General features: G+C 46.1%; 1 protein-coding gene, 1 long non-coding RNA gene and 1 pseudogene across 6 annotated transcripts; 2 read left to right on the top strand and 1 right to left on the bottom strand.

Moving 5' to 3' along the window:
• Window positions 1-7,358: 7,358 nt before the first annotated feature.
• LOC103651389 (uncharacterized) lies at window positions 7,359-7,781 on the top strand (annotated as a pseudogene).
• Window positions 7,782-10,409: 2,628 nt separating this feature from the next.
• LOC103652550 (alanine--glyoxylate aminotransferase 2 homolog 3, mitochondrial) lies at window positions 10,410-10,993 on the bottom strand. The gene is made up of 2 exons (XM_008678107.3): window positions 10,743-10,993; window positions 10,410-10,634 (listed from the first exon to the last, which is right to left on the bottom strand). Exons 1-2 carry the CDS (start codon window positions 10,950-10,952, stop codon window positions 10,410-10,412), a joined length of 435 nt encoding a protein of 144 aa, XP_008676329.1. The 5' UTR covers window positions 10,953-10,993.
• A 1,177-nt stretch (window positions 10,994-12,170) lies between these two features.
• LOC103651390 (uncharacterized) lies at window positions 12,171-19,620 on the top strand. Of its 5 annotated transcripts, none has more exons than XR_564710.4 (4): window positions 12,171-15,224; window positions 15,339-15,619; window positions 16,615-18,167; window positions 18,774-19,620. It is a non-coding gene; the product is annotated as an uncharacterized lncRNA (long non-coding RNA). The 5 variants fall into 5 exon arrangements; XR_002268215.3 differs by having other exon boundaries at window positions 12,171-15,619; window positions 16,615-16,816; window positions 16,898-18,167; XR_004857380.1 differs by having other exon boundaries at window positions 12,171-15,619; window positions 16,615-16,816.
• The last annotated feature ends 1,003 nt before the right edge of the window (window positions 19,621-20,623 follow it).

The raw sequence follows: 20,623 nt of genomic DNA, 5'->3' as shown, positions 1-20,623 counted from the left end.
ACCCAGAAGACGACGAAACTCCGCTTCGCCCGACCCCAGGGCTCGGACTCGGGCTAAGACCCGGAAGACGACGAAACTCCGCCTCGCCCGACCCCAGGGCTCGGACTCCGCCCTGGCCTCGGCCGAACGACTTCCGCCTCGCCCGACCCCATGGCTCGGGCTCGGCCACGGCAACGGAAGGCAGACTCAACCTCGGCTTCGGAGGAACCCCCACGTCGCCCTGCCTAGGGCACAGACCGCCACGTCAACAGGAAGCGCCATCATCATCCTACCCCGAATCGACTCGGGTCACGGAGAACAAGACCGGCGTCCCATCCGGCCAGCTCCGCCGGAGGGGCAATGATGGCGCTCCACAAGCTCTATGACGACGACGGCCCCCAGCTCTCTTACGGAAGCAGGACGACGTCAGCAGGGACTCGACCGCTCCAACAGCTGTCCCTCCACCAGGCTCCGCCGCACCTCCGACAGCCACGACATCACGCCAGCAGGGTGCCCAGATCTCTCCGGCTGCCACATTGGCATGTACCTAGGGCGCTAGCTCTCCCTCCGCTAGACACGTAGCACTCTGCTACACCCCCCATTGTACACCTGGATCCTCTCCTTACGACTATAAAAGGGAGGACCAGGGCCTTCTTAGAGAAGGTTGGCCGCGCGGGACCGAGGACGGGACAGGCGCTCTCTTGGGGCCGCTCGCTTCCCTCACCCGCGTGGACGCTTGTAACCCCCCTACTGCAAGCGCACCCGACCTGGGCGCGGGACGAACACGAAGGCCGCGGGACTTCCACCTCTCTCACGCTCGACTCCGGCCACCTCGCCTCTCCCCCCTTCGCGCTCGCCCACGCGCTCGACCCATCTGGGCTGGGGCACGCAGCACACTCACTCGTCGGCTTAGGGACCCCCCTGTCTCGAAACGCCGACAGAGAGCACATCACAGCAAGAATGTGATGACCACTTCAAGACCTCTGGAGCTGCTGCATATGGACCTCTTCGGACCCGTCGCCTATCTGAGCATAGGAGGAAGTAAGTATGGTCTAGTTATTGTTGATGACTTTTCCCGCTTCACTTGGGTGTTCTTTTTGCAGGATAAGTCTGAAACCCAAGGGACCCTCAAGCGCTTCCTCAGGAGAGCTCAAAATGAGTTTGAGCTCAAGGTGAAGAAGATAAGGAGCGACAACGGGTCCGAGTTCAAGAACCTTCAAGTGGAGGAATTCCTTGAGGAGGAAGGGATCAAGCACGAGTTCTCCGCTCCCTACACACCACAGCAAAATGGTGTGGTAGAGAGGAAGAACAGGACGCTAATCGATATGGCAAGGACGATGCTTGGAGAATTCAAGACCCCCGAGCGTTTTTGGTCGGAAGCCGTGAACACGGCTTGCCACGCCATCAACAGAGTCTACCTTCATCGCCTCCTCAAGAAGACTTCGTATGAGCTACTAACTGGTAACAAACCCAATGTATCTTACTTTCGTGTATTTGGGAGCAAGTGCTACATTCTAGTAAAGAAGGGTAGAAATTCTAAATTTGCTCCCAAAGCTGTAGAAGGGTTTTTGTTAGGTTATGACTCAAATACAAAGGCGTATAGAGTCTTCAACAAATCATCGGGTTTGGTTGAAGTCTCTAGCGACGTTGTATTTGATGAGACTAATGGCTCTCCAAGAGAGCAAGTTGTTGATTGTGATGATGTAGATGAAGAAGATGTTCCGACGGCCGCTATACGAACCATGGCAATTGGAGAAGTGCGGCCACAGGAACAAGATGCACGAGATCAACCTACTTCCTCAACTATGGTGCATCCCCCAACTCAAGACGATGAACAGGTTCATCAACAGGAGGCGTGTGATCAAGGGGGAGCACAAGATGATCACGTGATGGAGGAAGAAGCGCAACCGGCACCTCCAACCCAAGTTCGAGCGATGATTCAAAGGGATCATCCCGTCGACCAAATTCTGGGTGACATTAGCAAGGGAGTAACTACTCGGTCTCGATTAGTTAATTTTTGTGAACATTACTCCTTTGTCTCTTCTATTGAGCCTTTCAGGGTAGAGGAGGCCTTGCTAGATCCGGATTGGGTATTGGCCATGCAGGAGGAGCTCAACAACTTCAAGAGGAATGAAGTTTGGACGCTGGTGCCTCGTCCTAAGCAAAATGTTGTGGGAACCAAGTGGGTGTTCCGCAACAAACAAGACGAGCACGGAGTGGTGACAAGGAACAAGGCTCGACTTGTGGCAAAAGGTTATGCCTAAGTCGCAGGTTTGGACTTTGAGGAGACTTTTGCTCCTATGGCTAGGCTAGAGTCCATTCGTATCTTGCTAGCATATGCCGCTCACCATTCTTTCAGGTTGTTCCAAATGGATGTGAAGAGCGCTTTCCTCAACGGGCCAATAAAGGAGGAGGTGTACGTAGAGCAACCCCCTGGCTTCGAGGATGAACGGTACCCCGACCACGTGTGTAAGCTCTCTAAGGCGCTCTATGGACTTAAGCAAGCCCCAAGAGCATGGTATGAATGCCTTAGAGATTTCTTAATTGCTAATGCTTTCAAGGTTGGGAAAGCCGATCCAACTCTTTTCACTAAGACTTGTGACGGTGATCTTTTTGTGTGCCAAATTTATGTCGATGACATAATATTTGGTTCTACTAATAAAAAGTCTTGTGAAGAGTTTAGCAGGCTGATGACGCAGAAATTTGAGATGTCAATGATGGGCGAGTTGAACTACTTCCTTGGATTCCAAGTGAAGCAACTCAAGGACGGCACCTTCATCTCTCAAACAAAGTACACGCAAGATTTGCTAAAGCGGTTTGGGATGAAGGACGCCAAGCCCGCAAAGACTCCGATGGGGACCGACGGACACACCGACCTCAACAAAGGAGGTAAGTCCGTTGATCAAAAAGCATACCGGTCAATGATAGGGTCTTTACTTTATTTATGTGCTAGTAGACCGGATATTATGCTTAGCGTATGCATGTGTGCTAGATTTCAATCCGATCCTAAGGAGTGTCACTTAGTGGCAGTGAAGCGAATCCTTAGATATTTAGTTGCTACGCCTTGCTTCGGGCTCTGGTATCCAAAGGGGTCTACCTTTGACTTGATTGGATATTCAGATTCCGACTATGCTGGATGTAAGGTCGATAGGAAGAGTACATCGGGGACGTGCCAATTCTTAGGAAGGTCCCTGGTGTCATGGAACTCTAAGAAACAAACCTCCGTTGCCCTATCCACCGCTGAGGCCGAGTATGTTGCCACAGGACAGTGTTGCGCGCAACTACTTTGGATGAGGCAAACCCTCAGGGACCTTGGCTACAATCTGAGCAAAGTCCCACTCCTATGTGATAATGAGAGTGCTATCCGCATGGCGGAAAATCCTGTTGAGCACAGCCGCACAAAGCACATAGACATCCGGCATCACTTTTTGAGAGACCACCAGCAAAAGGGAGATATCGAAGTGTTTCATGTTAGCACCGAGAACCAGCTAGCCGATATCTTTACCAAACCTCTAGATGAGAAGACCTTTTGCAGGCTGCGTAGTGAGCTAAATGTCTTAGATTCGCGGAACTTGGATTGAATTGTAGCATACATGTGTTTATGCCTTTGATCATGTTCATTCTGCATTTTGTTGCTTATTGTGGTGCTCAAGTTGTACAAACATTCCCTGGACCTCACAAGTCCTTGTGTAAGTGATGCACATATTTAGGGGGAGTTATGCTACAACTTGACCCTTTGAGACTAACCATATGCTTGAGTTTGCTTGATTTAGTCTCGAAGGAGAATTAAAAGGGAAAAGGTGGACTTGGACCATGCAAGACTTCCACTGCACTCCGATGAAAAAAGTAACTTTTCCAAGTTCATCTTTTAACTCTTATTGCCTATTTGCTCTTAATTGAAGATTTTGGTGAGGCAATGGGGTTAAAGGGCCAAGATTGATCCCGTTTTGGTGCTTGATGCCAAAGGGGGAGAAAATAAAGGCCAAAGCAATAAATGGATCAGCTACCACTTGAGAAATTTTGAAAATAGTAAAATAGAGCTTTTTCAAAATTCTTGCATTGTCTCTTTTGTCAATAGTGGGCTTCTTGTGGGGAGAAGTAGTGATTATGGGAAAAAGGGGGAGTTTTTGAAATCTTTGATAAATCTCTTTTGGAATGACTCTCCTTATGCTTCAACATGTGTGTTTGACTTAGAGATAGATATTTGAGTTTGATTTACAAAAACAAACCAAGTGGTGGAAAAGGATGATCCATATATGCCAAAAATGAATCAAAATGAATTTGAGTTTTATTTGAAGTGATATTGCACTTGTTCTAGTTGTTTTATGTTGTGTTGGCATACATCACCAAAAAGGGGGAGATTGAAAGGGAAATGTGCCCTTTGGCCATTTCTAAGTATTTTGGTGACTGAGTGTCAACACAAGTGCTTAAATGTGAATTTATGCCCATGGATGAACAAAGTGCAAATCATGAGTAAAGGTATGTTTCTAAGCCTTAGTACATTGGTTTTGTGTACTAATATACTTGTCTAAGTGTTAGAAACAGAAAGAAGAAGAAAAGAAAAGAGGTGAAAAAGGCTTGGCTGTGTACAGCCAAGACTCTGCTCAGTCTGGCACACCGGACTGTCCGGTGGTGCACCGGACAGTGTCCGGTGCGCCAGGCTGACTCGGCGTGAAGTGGCCGCTCTCGGGAATTCGCCGACGGCGTATGGCTATAATTCACCGGACTGTCCGGTGTGCACCGGACTGTCCGGTGAGCCAACGGTCGGCCGGGCCAACGGTCGGTCGCGCGATCTGCGCGAGACACGTGGCCGAGCCAACGGTCGGAAGGGGGCACCGGACTGTCCGGTGTGCACCGGACATGTCCGGTGAGCCAACGGCTCCCAGATCTGCAACGGTCGGCTACGCTGTTTAAGGAAGGAAATCGGGCACCGGACAGTGTCCGGTGTGCACCGGACTGTCCGGTGCACCCGACGACTGAAGGCAAGAATGGCCTTCCAGATTTGCTCTCAACGGCTCCTAGCTGCCTTAGGGCTATAAAAGGGACCCCTAGGCGCATGGAGGACAACACCAAGCAACCTTAGAGCATTCTTGATCATCCACACTCAGTCTTTGCGCATTCGTTTGTTATTCTCAGTGATTCGAGCTCCGTTCTAGTGAGAACTTTGAGATAGTCTTTTGAGCTCGACTCTTGGCCGTGTGTGTGCGCATTTTGCTGTGGATTTGTGTGTGTTGCTTCCCTCCCTTACTCCGTACTTCTTTGTGAAATTCAATTGTAAGGGCGAGAGACTCCAAGTTGTGGAAATTCCTCGCAAACGGGAAAAGATCAAAAGTAAAGAAGAACACCGTGGTATTCAAGTTGATCATTGGATCACTTGAGAGGAGTTGAGTGCAACTCTTGTCCGTTGGGACGCCACAACGTGGAGTAGGCAAGTTTTGTACTTGGCCGAACCACGGGATAATCACCGTGTCATCTCTGTGTTTGATTTCTTGTGGTTATCGTGTTTGGACTCATCTCTAGCCACTTGGCAACTATTGTGCTAACACCTAACAAGTTTTTGTGGCTATAAGTTTAAGTTTCACAGGATCACCTATTCACCCCCCCTCTAGGTGCTCTCACTTACGGACTGAAGACAGAGAAGTGGATGAAGTAATGAAGGAAATCAAAAAATGACATCGTCAGAGTAAGGGGTCAGACATACTTCGTACGACATGTCATCGGTATCCATCCCCATTCCTCTGTCCCGATCATTGAATATGAAATAGTTCTTCCTCCATGTCCTCAGAGTCCAAAGATGAATGAATCCAAAGCTGAATGTCTGAATCAATTGCCTCGTTCACCATCTCTTTCATAACACCTGCCTCGGGCAAGAAGTTCAGAACGGTACTGAGTTTGTGTGCTTTATGAAAGTCTGAACTGTCTATAGCACAGCCTGCAGCTGTTCACATAGAGCCCAAAGGACCAGACCTTTGATGAGTGAGGTCACCCATGTATCAGATGATTCTCTACCAACAAGGCCTCGCCAAATCCTTGCCCCTTCCTGTCCGCCATGGGTTTGGGTACTTCCTGCACCCAAGATGAGTGGGCATGGTGACGAGGGCTAAGGCGGGGGCAGGGGTAATAGGGATGAGTTACTAACTTCGTAGCCGAAATAATATATGTTCATTATATTTAATCTGTCTATAGATACGTAGGCACAATAGTGTATATATGTACCCATGCAACATTAATATGATGCTTGCTTGGTATATTGAATGTATACGCACATCAAGGTATATTTATTGGAACCTGCATTGCATTGACTACCTGCATATGCAACCAGGTTATATAAATAATATTTAAATAGATATACTTAGCATAGGATATTTATGAGAATATAACAAAGAAGTAAATTGGCATGGTGTGTTTTTTAGTTTATTACTATCTGAAGTCTTCATGAACACACAACTTAGTACATTTGTGTAATCTTTGGCTATTACGTTTGAATTGATATGTATACTTGTATGTATAATTACTAAAACATGTGTGCACTGATTATGTATGTACTTATGTGGTGTGAATAAGACTTGCTTGCTATATTGAACCTATTTATATACATGAAGATATAGTAAGTAGAACATGCTTGTAAAGTATGCATGTGTAACCAGGTAATAACATAAATAAGAGATGAATCAATGGGTTGGTAAGTGCATACATTTGAGTAAATGTAACAAGAAAACAAAAAAGGTAATCTAGAGATAAATCAATGGGCAAACAGTAAACGTTGGACAGGGGGAGCGGGGTTGCAGTGGATACTTAATTGACCATACCTGTTGGGACTGGTCCGACACACAGAATGAATTTCAAAAATAGGTTGGTAAGTGCATACTAATGTCCTTAAACAATTTTTTAGGGAAATCTATAAGTTGACCACATGCACAAGACAATATGCGTAACTTGTTTATTCATATTTAAAATCTTTGTGAGTTGCTACCTAGTACCAAAAACAATCCATGATATCTATATGTAACCTACATATAGATATGTAGGCAAAATCTTTAGAAAGCAGCATGAATAAAAGTTGGTTTCGTACCACTATGACATAATACTTCTGACAGTTTAGCAGTTTTGAACTTTTATGTTAAGACTTCAAGGCGAATTCCCAACAGACATGGGGCATAATTTAAAGTTTGTTTAATGATGGATCTAATGGTAAGTATGGTACGTATAGATATTTTTCTTTGTCATACAGACTTCATCGGAGTATGAATCGTTTGCCTGAACACTGATAGACAGCTCAATCTTTTTCTTGGCCTGAGTTAGCAAATTGTTGTATGCATAGTTCTTATGAATTGTATGCATATCAGAGTATGAATTGCCATGCGTGGAGGGGGCAAGAAATGGCGCCGCGAGTGGTGTGCGGGGGATGGGGGTGGGGCGGCGGGAAGCAGATCGAATTCCAACCGTGAACCAGATCCAAATCACATGGGAGGACAAGGATCTTTACCTATCATGCAGCTTGACCTCCTCCTTGTGCTTGACAGGACTCCGCCCAGCCTCGGCGCCGATGTCGAGCTCCTATTCGACGGACCGAAGGTCATATGCCGCTGGCACCGGCGCCTCAGCCTACGCCACCAGCCGCCGCCACAGCCCGAGGACGGCCTGGCGGATCTCCATGATGGAGAAGGCCACGCTGTGGGCGCGCACACTCAATGTCGCCTTTGGCACCGGGATCTGCTTCGCGGCCGACGCCAGATCCTTTGTTGGCTTCTTCGGTGTCCGGACCTCGTTCACGAGAGCGTTCGACCTCCCTCGCCCTGTGACACGGCACCGCACCCGTCGCAGCCGTCCTTGTATTGGCCTTCTTGAGCAGCAGGGTGGCTCCAGTTCGATCTTGAGAAGGGGCGGCTCGCGGCACTGTCATCGGATCTGGCCTTGGAAAGTCGTAGAACGGAGAAGCAGATTGTGAGGGGGAAGATAGGAAGGAATTGTAGCAATCAATAAGTTTCGAGTGGAAGGATGTAGGGATCACGATGGCCGACCTTTTCACCATGGATGGCGTGGCCCCTTCTTTACCGTGTTGTCGACTTCATCTGGAAGCAACAATGGAAGGGGATTGCGAGGAAAGGGGCGTTGATGGCGGGGGCGTCCGCGACCCATGATTGCATCGACCACCTTCCGTCGACGGAGCGAAGCGGGGCATGGGGAGGAGGGCGTTGATAGCGGCAGGTCACAGGAGCTTTTGACTGAGGAGACAGGATTTGCGAGATGCGTCCTCGGCCCTTCAGTGGATCACGGCGGGCGACGGCTGACGAGATCTAAGCGCGAGGGGAGGAGGGCGCGAGGATGTCGGCGGGGAAGGTGGCCGTTGATGGCGGCGGGTCACGGGAGCGACGGGGAGGATGTCGGGGGAGGCGGCAGAACCGTGCACCGTGGTCTACACTGCACTCTTAAGTAGTATATATATATATATATATATATATATATATACTAGGTGTATGCCCGTGCGTTGCTACGGAGTCAATATGTAATGGTAAAATACATTGAGATGCGAAGTACTATGATAAAATACATTGATATGCAATATACCTGTTCTAACAGCAATATTTTTAGCGTATATAACCCAGAGCTGTTTTCCATTAGTGCCTTAATATATTAGGGATCATATTGGAAGACATTGAACCTATGACTCTAATCACATCCAATCATGCAACTCTAGCATCTATGTGACATCCATATAAAATAGAAGAGCAGAACACATTAAAACTGGGAATAGAAATCAATGGCAGTAGTAAATTCCTTCTGTCGAAATGCATTGTCACCCTTTTTTTGAGTTCAACATATCTTGCATCTGAGTCGTCCACATCTGGAACGAGAGCTGCAGCAAAAAATGAAGTATAAAGAGGATGACATAGCGGCAAATATGAACATTTTGTCTTAAAAATGTGATAGAAAACGTCAAATTTTAATCCACATGACGAACCAAAAAAATATTCTAGCACAACAAAATCTTTACCGTTGAGATTAAGCACCTCTCATTTTAGTCCAGGCACTGGTGTTGAGTCTGGGCCTCCACATTGCTCGTCCTCGACGACTCCGGCCTCCTCGTCTTGCACGAAGACGACGGCTGCTCTATGCTTGTCAACTGGTTAGTAGTCACAGACCCCGTGTCCCGCGTCCTCTGTTCTCCAGCATGTAACTTGTGCCAAGAGCACCCACCAGGCCTCCACACCAAGCATCAACAAATAAATAGGCGTAATCTTTTGAGTCGCCGCAACTATCCCTCTACCTTCTCTGTTCAGCTTCGGCTACTTAGAAAGCCAGTGGTGGCAGAGGCAGGCTGTTGTAGAGCCCCGACCGCATCCTCCTCTTCCTGAGCCTCTCTGCAATGATGAAGGCAAGCTCCAGGGACTGGGAGGCGTTCAGCCTTGGGTCACAGTGGGTGTGGTAGCGGTCGCTCAGGTCATCGAAGGTCACAGTCCTTGATCCACCAATGCACTCGGTCACGTTCTGCCCAGTCATTTCAAGGTGGATGCCTCCTGGGTGACTTCCTTCTTGATCATGCACGTCGAAGAATGCACGCACTTCAGTCTGTTAGATATGGAGTTCGCGATTAGAGCAATGGTAAGGTATTAGTTGGAAGGCCAGAATGGAATGTTCCTAGATCAAGTGTAAACACTCCAGTAGAAATACATGTCTAGAGTAAACGAGCAAACATAGAACTATACAGATCCAATGTGTCAACCAAATCATTGATCAAAGCATTGCCCTTAGAGTGGTATTTTAACATCCATTCATGAAGCTGAGAATATATCAGCAAATGGCTTCTATCAGAACTTAGGGTCAAAACTCATTAATAGCAGCACCTAAAATATTGACCCAAAGTATGTTGCCTTAAAAATGAATTAACAGTTTGAACATGGTCGTTTACCCCCCCAGCCCAGCCAAGAACATTATTGACCTATTGAGGATAAGTAGCCTAGTGATCCTACTTCTATTAAATCATAAGCAGATACAATATTCCAGAAGTATGAAATATGCCCTTAAGCTCTGCAAGCTTATAGCCTTACAAAGTAGAAACATAGAGCAAAAGAAGAGATGGGAACTTCAGGTATCATTCCATATTCTTAATACAGCCATATGAATGCCCAAACGAAAACTGAGGTTCATTCAAATTGATCATAATAGGAACAAGAAGTTCCCGGTGGAAGGTCACTCGCCAGAATTGAGTCGAATGGACGAATCTTCAGGCCACAAGGGACCTTGCTGGTGTTTCCACGCATAGGATCAGTAATCCATGAGATCGCGGCGGTTTTGCGGTGGGCGGGCGGATCGCGCGGTTGCGGCATGCACGGGCGGCGGATCGCGGCGGTGGCTGGATTGCGGGTGTGCAGGCGTATGGAGGCGGGGGCGGTCTACACTTGGGTCTTAATAGTTGTAGAATGGTGTTCCTATGTAAATTTTTGGCATCTTATTGCGGTACAGAAAATAGAAGGGGCACCTACCTGAACAACATTGAATTTCCAATTGGATTGAGCAGTAGCACCCATTGTTCCAGCAGCATTCCCATGGTATCCATTCCTAAGAGAGATAATGTCATTGCAACCGGTGTAAAGCCGTGCAATCATCAGTGCAAGCTCATTTGCCTCCGTGCCTGAATTTGTGAAGAAAACAACCTGAAAAGAAGACAGCAGTTTCCATGATGCTCAATCGTCCACAATAATGCACATTTCTGAAGTAACTTCTGATAAAGAAACATTTGAATTTTTTTCCTTAGAGAATACCTTCAGATCACCAGGCATTTTGGAAGCCAATGCCTCGGCAAAATCTGCAATTGCATGATTGAGATATAGAACTGTGGAGTGCTGGATCCGCTTCGCCTGGTTTACTATGGCTTCAACCACATCTGGATGACAGTGCCCACAGCAAACTGTTGCAATGCCACCGAAAGCATCCAGGTAACGACGGCCATCCTCATCAAATAGGTACTGCATCTTTCCTTCGACTATGTTCAACTGCAATAAATATCACATTAATAAATGATCAGCTGAATGCAATATTGCTGTGGCACTGACGATGACTTTAGCTTGTATTGCTTGGTTGGAAAACTAATACTACTTGATTGGGTTCACCATATACTACAGGAGGCACTCAGAAGATCTCATATATTAAGTAATTACAGAATGATAACATGCACTGGTTACTTTGCTGTTTGCTTCATTTCAGAGATGCAAATGAATCTCATAATGCTAGCGTTTTCCCTCTTCCTTTGTGCCAACTTCTATCAAATTATATAAGTATATATCCTTCAACATTATTTTTTAATGGGACGGGAGTCAGTAAGTTAGGTACACGGTAAGTACTGTCTCCAGAAATCCAATCTTGAGTTCTTGACCTTGTTTATGTACTTTGGCAATGCGCAAAAAAAATATATGTTGTGATGTCAGTAACCATGTATATTCTGACAAACAAAGAAAAAGTGGCGCAGCTACATATATTTGAGATCTAAGAGGGCACAAAAAATAGTTGCGGAAATTAGAGAGTTGTACCCTAGGCCACAGCCGCCGTAGCGGGGGAAGGGCACGAAGCCGGCCTCGATGGAGCCGACAGCGACCTCCAGGTCATCGTAGTGCGCCGCGACGTCGGCCATACGAGGAAAGCGGTTACACTCGGCGAGGTGTGCGTGCGGCGAGAGAGCTCACCGGGGTCGGCCGGATCTCTTGGCCGGGACTGCGGTGGGGCGGGGGAAGAGGGTTCGCCGACGAACGGAGGCGGGCGCAGGGTGCTGCTACGGCGACGTTGAGGATGAGGAGGAAGAGGAGCCGTGGGCGGGAGCGGCGGTTGCGGAGCGGTCGCGCGCGGGGTTTGCGGTGGGCGGGCGGGCGGATCTCGCCGGTCACGGCTGGTGGGCGGGCGGGCGGATCTCGCCGGTCACGGCTGGTGGGCGGGCGGGCGGATCTCGCCGGTCACATCGCGGCGGTTTTGCGGATCGCGACAGTGGAGGCATGCACGGAGCGGTCGCGGCGGGGTGGCTGGATGGCGGACGGGCGGGCCGCGAGATCGCGGCGGTTTTGCGGCGAGCGGGCGGATCGCGCGGTTGCGGCATGCACGGGCGGGCAGGCGTATGGAGGCGGGGGCGGTCTACACTTGGGTCTTAATAGTTGTAGAGATATATATAGCTTGCGAACTCGACTTGCCACTAGCAGCCCATTCACAGAAGGCGTCTTCCCAGCAGCGCCTTCATCAGCCACCGCCGTCGCGTCTTCTTCAGCTACACCTTCCGCACCGCGGCTGAAAATGCGCCGCTGCCCCAGATCGTCGTCGTGGGCTCCGCCGACATCTACGTCGAGGTCCACCGATCCCCGCTCATCGGCGAGACGGCCGCGCGGGCGGCAAGGGCGCCAACCTGGCCGCCTGCGGTGCGCCCTACCTACCTCGTGGCGCGCGTCGGGGATGACGCCAATGGCCGACTACTCGAGGACGCCCTAGCCGACGCCGGCGGCGTTGCACCGACCGCGTCGCGCGCGCGGCCGATGCGCCATCGGGACACGCCATAGTCATGCTCATGCCCCACGACCACAACTCCGTCATCATCGTGGGCGGGGCGAACATGGAGAGCTGGGCGGCGGGGATTGGCTCGGAGGACCTGGATTGATCCGAAAGGAAAATGCAGAGGGAGATACCCGATTGAGTCAATCCGCAGGCTGCCCAGGCGCTTGCTTTTTATCAATCTCAGCTTGGTTTGGGCACACATTTTTCTTTTTTTTTATGTTACTGTTTGATTATTTTGATCTCAATTAGACTGAATAGGGCAATGTAGCTTTGAGCGCCATGCCACAGTTTTTAGGTGTTTCCTGCCACAACTATGATGCACCACACTTCCCTAGCATCATGTCTTACACGTAGAAGACTCATTTTCATGCTAAACTTCGATTTTGCTGACCATACATTCTGTGGCAACCGCAGCTTGCCAAAGGTTAGGCATGTCAAACTACGGCAACAACCAAACATGAGAGATATATGTTTGAGAATGAAGCAACAATTTACTGAATGTTTTGAATATTTGATGTTTGAGTATTTACTTTTTGAAATTTTGGGAGATATGTTGGCTGGCTAGGTTCTTCTAGCACACTGGTGCTGTTTAGTCAGTTGAAGCAATAAATTTGGTAATAACATCTAAATTCGTAGGGCAACAACAGCAAGAGAAAGTTTCTCTTTTATATCTTAGAACCGTATTTAGTACAGGACTTTGTATGAACTATACTTTCGATTATTTGCATTGCTTGAGGTTTTAAAAGTTAATGCTTTGTGGTTAGTTTGGTGCTGTTTGTTTGAGAAAGGAGCGAGGATCCACTGAAGATTTTATTGCTTAGCGTAGTGACCTCTCAGCTTTTGATTTATTTTTCAGAAATTTGGAGAGATAGTACAGTGTGTGTGTGTGTTGGGGGGGGGGGGGGAGGGGTTAGTAAAAGATTATTAGTCAATGTATAAGGAAATTTGCTACTGACATCTAGCTAGGTACTGTTTTTTCCCAAAGGATGCTGTTTTGGCAGCATTGATGCGACTCCATTCTCCTTATAGTACTTTATGCAGCCAAATATGTTGCTGAGTCTCTCTTTGGTTGAGGATTTAGTAACTTTAATGGTAATCTTCTATGGTACTCTATTCATCCAGAAAAGAGAAGTCAAAAAATTTGAGGTTTGACTAAATCTATACCAAAAATACTAATATTTATGATATAAAATAAGTATGAATTAATTATAAAATATATTTCATAGTAAACCTAGTTACAGACATAAATGTTAACACTATTTACTATAAACTTGGTCAAAGCCAAGCTTGTTTGACTTGCACAAATTTCATAGTTGCATCCTTTTTGGAACAGAGGAAGTACTTTCTATCACGTGGTATAGGATCACTGTAGGGGGTTATTATATTCAAGCTGTATTTGGGCCAACCTGTGGGATCATTTGGTAATTTCTAGGTTCAGTATTGTTACCTTGGTCTTTGATTAGTTACTTTGCTACTATTACTGTCTTCAAATGTATGGTGTCATGGCCTCATGGGTGGCCTCAATCCTCTTTATTCACCTTGACAACCACCAGAGCAAACCTCTGTAGTTACTAGTTACCTTGCCAAACTCAGCTAGCCAAGTAGACCTCTGCTTCCTGTCTGAAACTAAAACTCAGTTCCATCTAGCTCAACTATGTGTAGACATTGGCATGCACAAGCCAGTTGTTCCTTGCAAATCGTGGTTCTTGGGAACAAAAGAGTTGATTAATTCAACATTTGCATCCACATGACAATTGGAAGAAAACAATGCCTGTCACCCTAACAACTCGCCTCCATTAAATGAACTCTAATTTGAAACTTTCAGCCTCCAACAGTCTCTGTTCGTAGATGAAATGAATATCTATGTTTTTTTTTCTAGTGTTTAAGGGGCTTCCCATGACTAGATGGTGGGATCTTCTAAAATCTCAATTGTTGAAGTGCTCAATGGACCAATTATATGTTTTGTCTGACCAACAAGAATAGAAATCCAATGGTGCAGAAGGGTATCTTCAAGTTCTATTTCTTCCATATCTATTGCATGCTTCCATGCATATGTGCAATGGATCCAATGTCATTACACTGCACATGTACTTCAGTCATATTTTGGCGATTTTAGGAAGATTAGTATCATGAGACTCCATTTGAACCAATCATCTGTTGTATGAAGGTTCAATCCTGCATTGACTCTCTCTGTAACTTAATACAGTGTATTGGTGCTAGTGGGTACCCAGTGGTTATGAGTCTATTTTTTGGTTCATTCTATACCACTTTTTTTGATAAATGGATTGGTTTCCATTAAATGAGTTTTGAGTCAACCCACAAACCTAGAGAAAACTCTTGTATTCCTAATCAACAGAATAAATAAAGTATTTATCACTTTCCTACAATGCTCCTATTGTACATTTATAAGATTATTATGTGTCTAACATAAAAAGCTCAAGCACTTTGCGAACTTGGAAAATTACATACCTTCATCTCTTATGTATTTTGAGTGTGTAGGAACCCATTATTAGACCAACTCCAGCAGCCTCCGCTCCGCATCCCTAAAGTAAGGTCCTTCCTCAGTATGAACAGTGTCGTACATCCGTCTCCGTTTCTAGCAGTGTTGCACATCCGCATCCATATCTGGGCAACAGTTGCCTTTTAGCGTGCATCCGTCTCCTCTAGCAGCCTCCTCATCCCGCTCCCCATCCCCATTTTGCACGCTATAAAAGGTATTCATCACTCCAACGGCCTCTCCATCCCGTTCCCCATCCCCATTTTACTTTGCGTGGAGGAGAGAGAACCCGGAGAAAAAGGGAGTGAAATTGGTTGCCTCTATTTTGCAGGGCCGGATGGGGAGGCTGCTGGAGTGATGAACAGTGCCTCAAAGCGCGCAAAATGGGGATGGTACGCTGTTCGGCTGCGGTAAAAGGCAGCTGTTACTGCTGCCGTGCTGCGGCTTCCCGCTCAACCACAAAAGTACTGTTGCAGCAGCTGCAGCAACAATTTTCTTTTGTCATAGCCGAACAGCGTGGATGCTCCTGAAACAGAGCTAGCGCATTTGACTGGGATGCCTACTGAGACATTTGAACAGATCAGCCAGGCCGCAGGAGAATGCCATAAAATGGTGAGATATCTGAATTGGATTTTCATTATATCCTCCACAATATTTTCTCCTTTATCTGCTTTAGCTTATAATTTAACTGACTTACTACATTGCTTTGGATGGTTAACAATGACTGTGTGTTTGGATATTATTGTTTGATGCAAATCCTTCAATGATATTGCACAGTGACATTATCTGCTAGTAAATCTATAAGGAACATGGCCCTACTTTTTGTTCACGTAATGCATGTTTTAATTTACATGCAGTAAGACTGGTCCAATATCTCCTTTCCTTTTTAGGTCTTGATGTATGCATGTTCGCAAGGGTGTCAATTGTAATCTGGATGATTGAAATTGTAAGGTAGGCTGTGAACATATACAGGATAATAGGGATCCCTTGTGAATCTGTATTTAATATCTTTAGTTATTCCTGGAATAATGCTCCCAGTGATAATAAACAGTCGTGATTCAGTAAGGTCCACGAATCCTTTAGGTTGCTCGACAAGTGCTTGAAGTGTCCCTAGAGCTTTCATGTATACTTCTGCTCTGCTTAGTATTGCAATTATAACAGGCTTCTTCCATATAAAATGGGCAGGGTATAGTGAGTTTGCCGGATCTTCGTATCCAAATTTGGAACACAGAACGCATGTGATTCATAACTAGAGATTTTCCAGTCTGATCTGTTGTGTAAATAGAACGATTTGCATCTTGGATGTGTATACAATCAGATATGGTAAACAGTATTGTTCAAAAGGAGTTATTTATCGCCGCTTGTACTTTTGTGACCTGCTGTTGCTAGTTTCAGTGATATTGGTCTTTCCACTTCAATATGCCATTTGTGGATTTGGTTCTTCAACCGAATGCTTTCTGTTCACTGCTTTGTTATAATCTGTTTAAATTAATTATCTTCATGAGTCCAAAGGTGTACCCTTTTTTGCTTTAAGCATTCTGTCAAGTTTTGACAGGGATTACATTCATTTTCAGAACCCGTGATTTCTTTATCATTTCCTTGTGCAGGGTGTGAAAGAAGTACTAGTTAAACTTGGATCGCAAGGATCTGCTGCTTTGTTTGTTGAGGGATAGGAGCCAATCAGACAGCCGATAATTCCTGCCACAGAAGGTATTGATACCACGGGGGCTGGTGACACTTTCACCTCAGCTTTTGCCGTAACGTTGGTTGAGGGGAGGCCTAAGGATTGCATGGGATTTGCAGTTGCTGGTACAAAATCGCGTCCTCTTTATTTGATTGATTGGTTTCCTCACATTTTGATTTGATGGCTTCTACTTTCTTGAATTCCAGCTGCTGCTGCCTCTATCATGCTGTTTGGTTAGCTTGTTTCGCGGCTTGACCTGATTACACCATAAATTTCTTCTGTTGTTTAATGTTTGTTTGCTGCACACTGTGTGACTGTGTGATCGGTTGGCATGGAAACGGTTAATAATCTTCGGCATACGGATCACCCCTGTAGTGTAATGTTAGGAAATCAGTACTACTGCTCTTTAAATGCATACTCTTTTTAAGAAATGGAAACCCTTAGGCTTATAGCGTTTCCTGTTGACTCATAGCTGCCTGTACTATTTCCACGCAATTCCCGCGACCTCGTATTAGCTATGTGCATCCAAACAGCCCAACTAAAATGCAACTAATAATTAGTTATGTCCCATATATTTATTAGTTCCCTAGCCACCCCACACCCGCTTAAGAGCAGCTCCAACAGTCTGTGTAAACATACCGTGCTCGGTAAAAATAAGAAAATCTTAGTCAAAACTTCTTCCAACATCCTCTCCTTCCTCGCTACTTCATCTTCCTCACTATCGTGCCCCTTTTGCTAGACATCTTTGCCGAGTGGCCACAACTCGTCATCGCCTCGCCCTATGGCTTTCCCTCGCTCTCTCCGGCCTTGCCGGCTGCCGCTCTCGCACGAACTCTCGCCATCCCACTCCCTCACGCTTTCCCGCTCCCGCACGATCTCCAAGATTAATTTTTATTGGCTGATGTCTTTGTTTCCAGAAATTCTTCGTTGGTTTCTCTGTTGCTTGCCACTTTTTATGGCTGAACCAACAGGTTCCTCTAGAAAACTGAAGAAGCTGACAATGGGTTTCTGCTTGTATGGCGGCTGGTCTACGTTTCTTTCTTGCTGTCTGACAGCTGAAAACTAACAAATAGCTAGTCTGTTGGTTACCTCCAGCGAAAGAAAATTTTATATTTTAAAAACTCTACTGCAAAATAATATATTTACCTAGGATTTTAGGATTTTATATAAGTTGTTGGAGTTGGGCCCTTTCTCCCCAACTGACCCGCGACCGCGAGAGCCCAGGCGCCACGCACGCCGATGCTTAGCCGGTAGCGCACGCCGATGCTGAGCCGGTAGGACGGGGCGGCGTCTTCCGCCGGCAGCTCGTCTCCGCTAGTCCACTCCATCGCCATTGTTGGTCCCCACCGCTGCAGCCCATACGACGCCGTCGTGCCGGCCCTACGACTGCTGGTGCCCTACGACGCCACCATCCCCTACTCCGCCGCCGCCCCCTACGCCCGTCCATAGGTGCCAACAGATCGTCTCATTACAGAGGTTGGGATGCGAATAGATACATGTGCCTGCTGAATAGCTTCTAGTCCTTGCATACACTGCTACCACATGACGTTATGTACTCTTATGTGTTTTGGTTGTTGTGTAATTCCATGACCAGTAATCTGAATAAAAGATTGGAGATGTGCTTGCTTCATACATAATGACCATGCTATGCTATGCTATGATCTGAATGGTATGGCGAGTCAATGCATGGAGATGGCCAGATTTCAGATGTATCAGGGTGTTGTATTTAACTTTACTTTTTTTTAATCTGAGGAGGTGTTTGACGTTGTATAAATCGGTCCATTTCACCTTGTTTGGCCTGAAAGTTTTGATAGGTTGTTTGCCCATGATATATCATACACACATTGAAAATGTTTCCTGTCCTGAGCCTCTACATAGTTATGATACACACAGCTTATCATGGTTCAGATAGTAGCTTCAGATAGTAAATGACCACATTACCTTCCTAACAGCAGCTTCAGATAGTAGGTGCTTGAGCCATGGTTCAGATGTTGGAGTCCTCTATTTGATGAGATATATTCTGAGTATTGATTGTTTGTATATACTCGTTCATTATTCATTGTTTTATCTCTCTAATTGCAGCCATGTTCTTCGATGAGGCTGAGTACCACACAACCCCTACGAGGTCACCCTCCAATCGCATGAACAGGGGTCTCTTCTCAGATGAAGTGGCGTTAAGTGTTCATAGGGAGCAGTTTATCCCTTCTCCGTGATCTGGTAGAGTGGATGGGTTGGACCTCAACTCCAGTGGCGTGGAGTTCCAGAAAATTGCATTTCATGAACTTCGTCAGTCCCAGTCAGCTGCCAACTACTCCGCTACTCCGGTTCGTGATGGTCATAGGGGTTGCAGTCATTCTCGATCAATTGGTATTGGTCGTGGTGTTACGGGCAGAGGATCCCGAGTTCCACGGACGACTAGTGAGGGTCCTAGAGGTGGTCGTGGAGCATGAAGCATCTTCTCTCGTGGACGTGGTATGCCTCGACCTATTGGTGCTTCCTTCTCTGGTGGCCGTGGTGCCACCAGTGGTCGTGGTGCCAATATTTCAGCGCCAAATGCCGCTCACAGTCAAGAGGACAATGACGACGATCGCTTTGCACAGGTAACTCATTTTTCTGACTTGGTCACTCCAATATGGAAGAGCAAACTGCGTCATAGATGCAGGCACTACTGTAATTTTTAGCCCAAAGTTTTGAACTGTTTTGTTTGAAATATGTACATAATCTGTAATGTTTGTGAACTGTTTGAATGGAGAGGAGAGCTGGAGAGGGCACGGAGAAATGGACCGAGACATGGACCGTTTTTCTTCAGCACGGCAGCCCCCAGCCAGTTTTTCATTTGTGAATCCTGTCGTTGGTTGTTTCTTCTTTTGTACGCTACACTTAAATTATCCTAGAGAGTGCTTTAACATGTTTAGAATGAGTAAGCATATATTTGAAAGTCTTCATGATGTGCTTGCATCAATATATGGATTGCAGTCAACATGTCAGATGCGTTCCATAGAAGCTTTAGCCATGTTTTTGTGAATCATTGGTGCTCCTCAGTCAATTAGACAAGCTGCCAATCGTTTTGAGAGGTCAAAAGAGACGATTAGTAGAAAATTTAAAGAAGTGTTACATTGTGTTTATAAGATGTTTGTTGATATCATTAAACCAAAAGATCTAGAACTTTCTACTGTGCACCCGAGAGTACAAGCTCCCCAATTTTCACCGCATTTCGATAAATGTATTGGAGCTATAGATGAGACACTTGTGCGTCTTGTTGTCCCATCATCGAAGATGTTGCAACATACAAGGTGTGTCACACCCGGTTTTAAGGAACAAGGTCGGGTGCATCTTATACATGCGCCAAAAAAGACAACATATATAATAACAGAGTGTAGAGATAAATGTCATAAAACATCAGAGTATTTATTACATAGCGGAAGATTTAATACAAAATAAAAGAATAAACATAAAACGAACTAAGGATCGTCGGCGCCAATGTCAACTCAGAAACGCCACCTAGATCAGATCATACTTCTCGCCTTGTGGCTCCTCCTGAACCACCTGTTCTTCTCCTGTGGGGGGGTGTGAGACACTGAGACAGCAAGAGTGAGCTCACATACGTTCATAGCTCAACAAGTCGTGGGGAATAATGTGGCATGAACTCACCAAAGGTGGGAGTTCATGTGAAGTGTAAGGCTGGTCAACAAAATAGAGGCTGAGGCTGAGCATTGCTTTTATAAGTTGGTCAAAATTTTATTAGCAATTACTAAGTGTAAGTAAATACCAAACCTTAATAATAATAAAGAAAAGTAATAGTAAAATAATCCCAAATGCGATGCAAATGTCAAATTAAATTTAAGTTCCATAAATTAATCATGTGAGGGTCCGAGCCGCTCATGACCGTGAGCACGGCTAGTATACCAGTTTTACACTTTGCAGAGGTTGCG

The sequence above is a fragment of the Zea mays genome, chromosome 3 (genome assembly GCF_902167145.1).
Source record: "Zea mays cultivar B73 chromosome 3, Zm-B73-REFERENCE-NAM-5.0, whole genome shotgun sequence".
Taxonomy (NCBI): Eukaryota; Viridiplantae; Streptophyta; class Magnoliopsida; order Poales; family Poaceae; genus Zea; species Zea mays.
Note: the sequence above shows the minus strand (reverse complement) of the source record. Positions and strands in the feature narration are given on the sequence as shown.

What these genes read in the sequence shown, in the direction of transcription:
- LOC103652550 (XM_008678107.3), bottom strand. Translation starts at nt 10,952, where the DNA reads ATGCAGTACCTATTTGATGAGGATGGCCGTCGTTACCTGGATGCTTTC. An exon ending in AAATGCCTGGTGATCTGAAG is followed by an intron (nt 10,635 to 10,742) that starts GTATTCTCTAAG and finishes TCTTCTTTTCAG; the next exon opens with GTTGTTTTCTTCACAAATTC.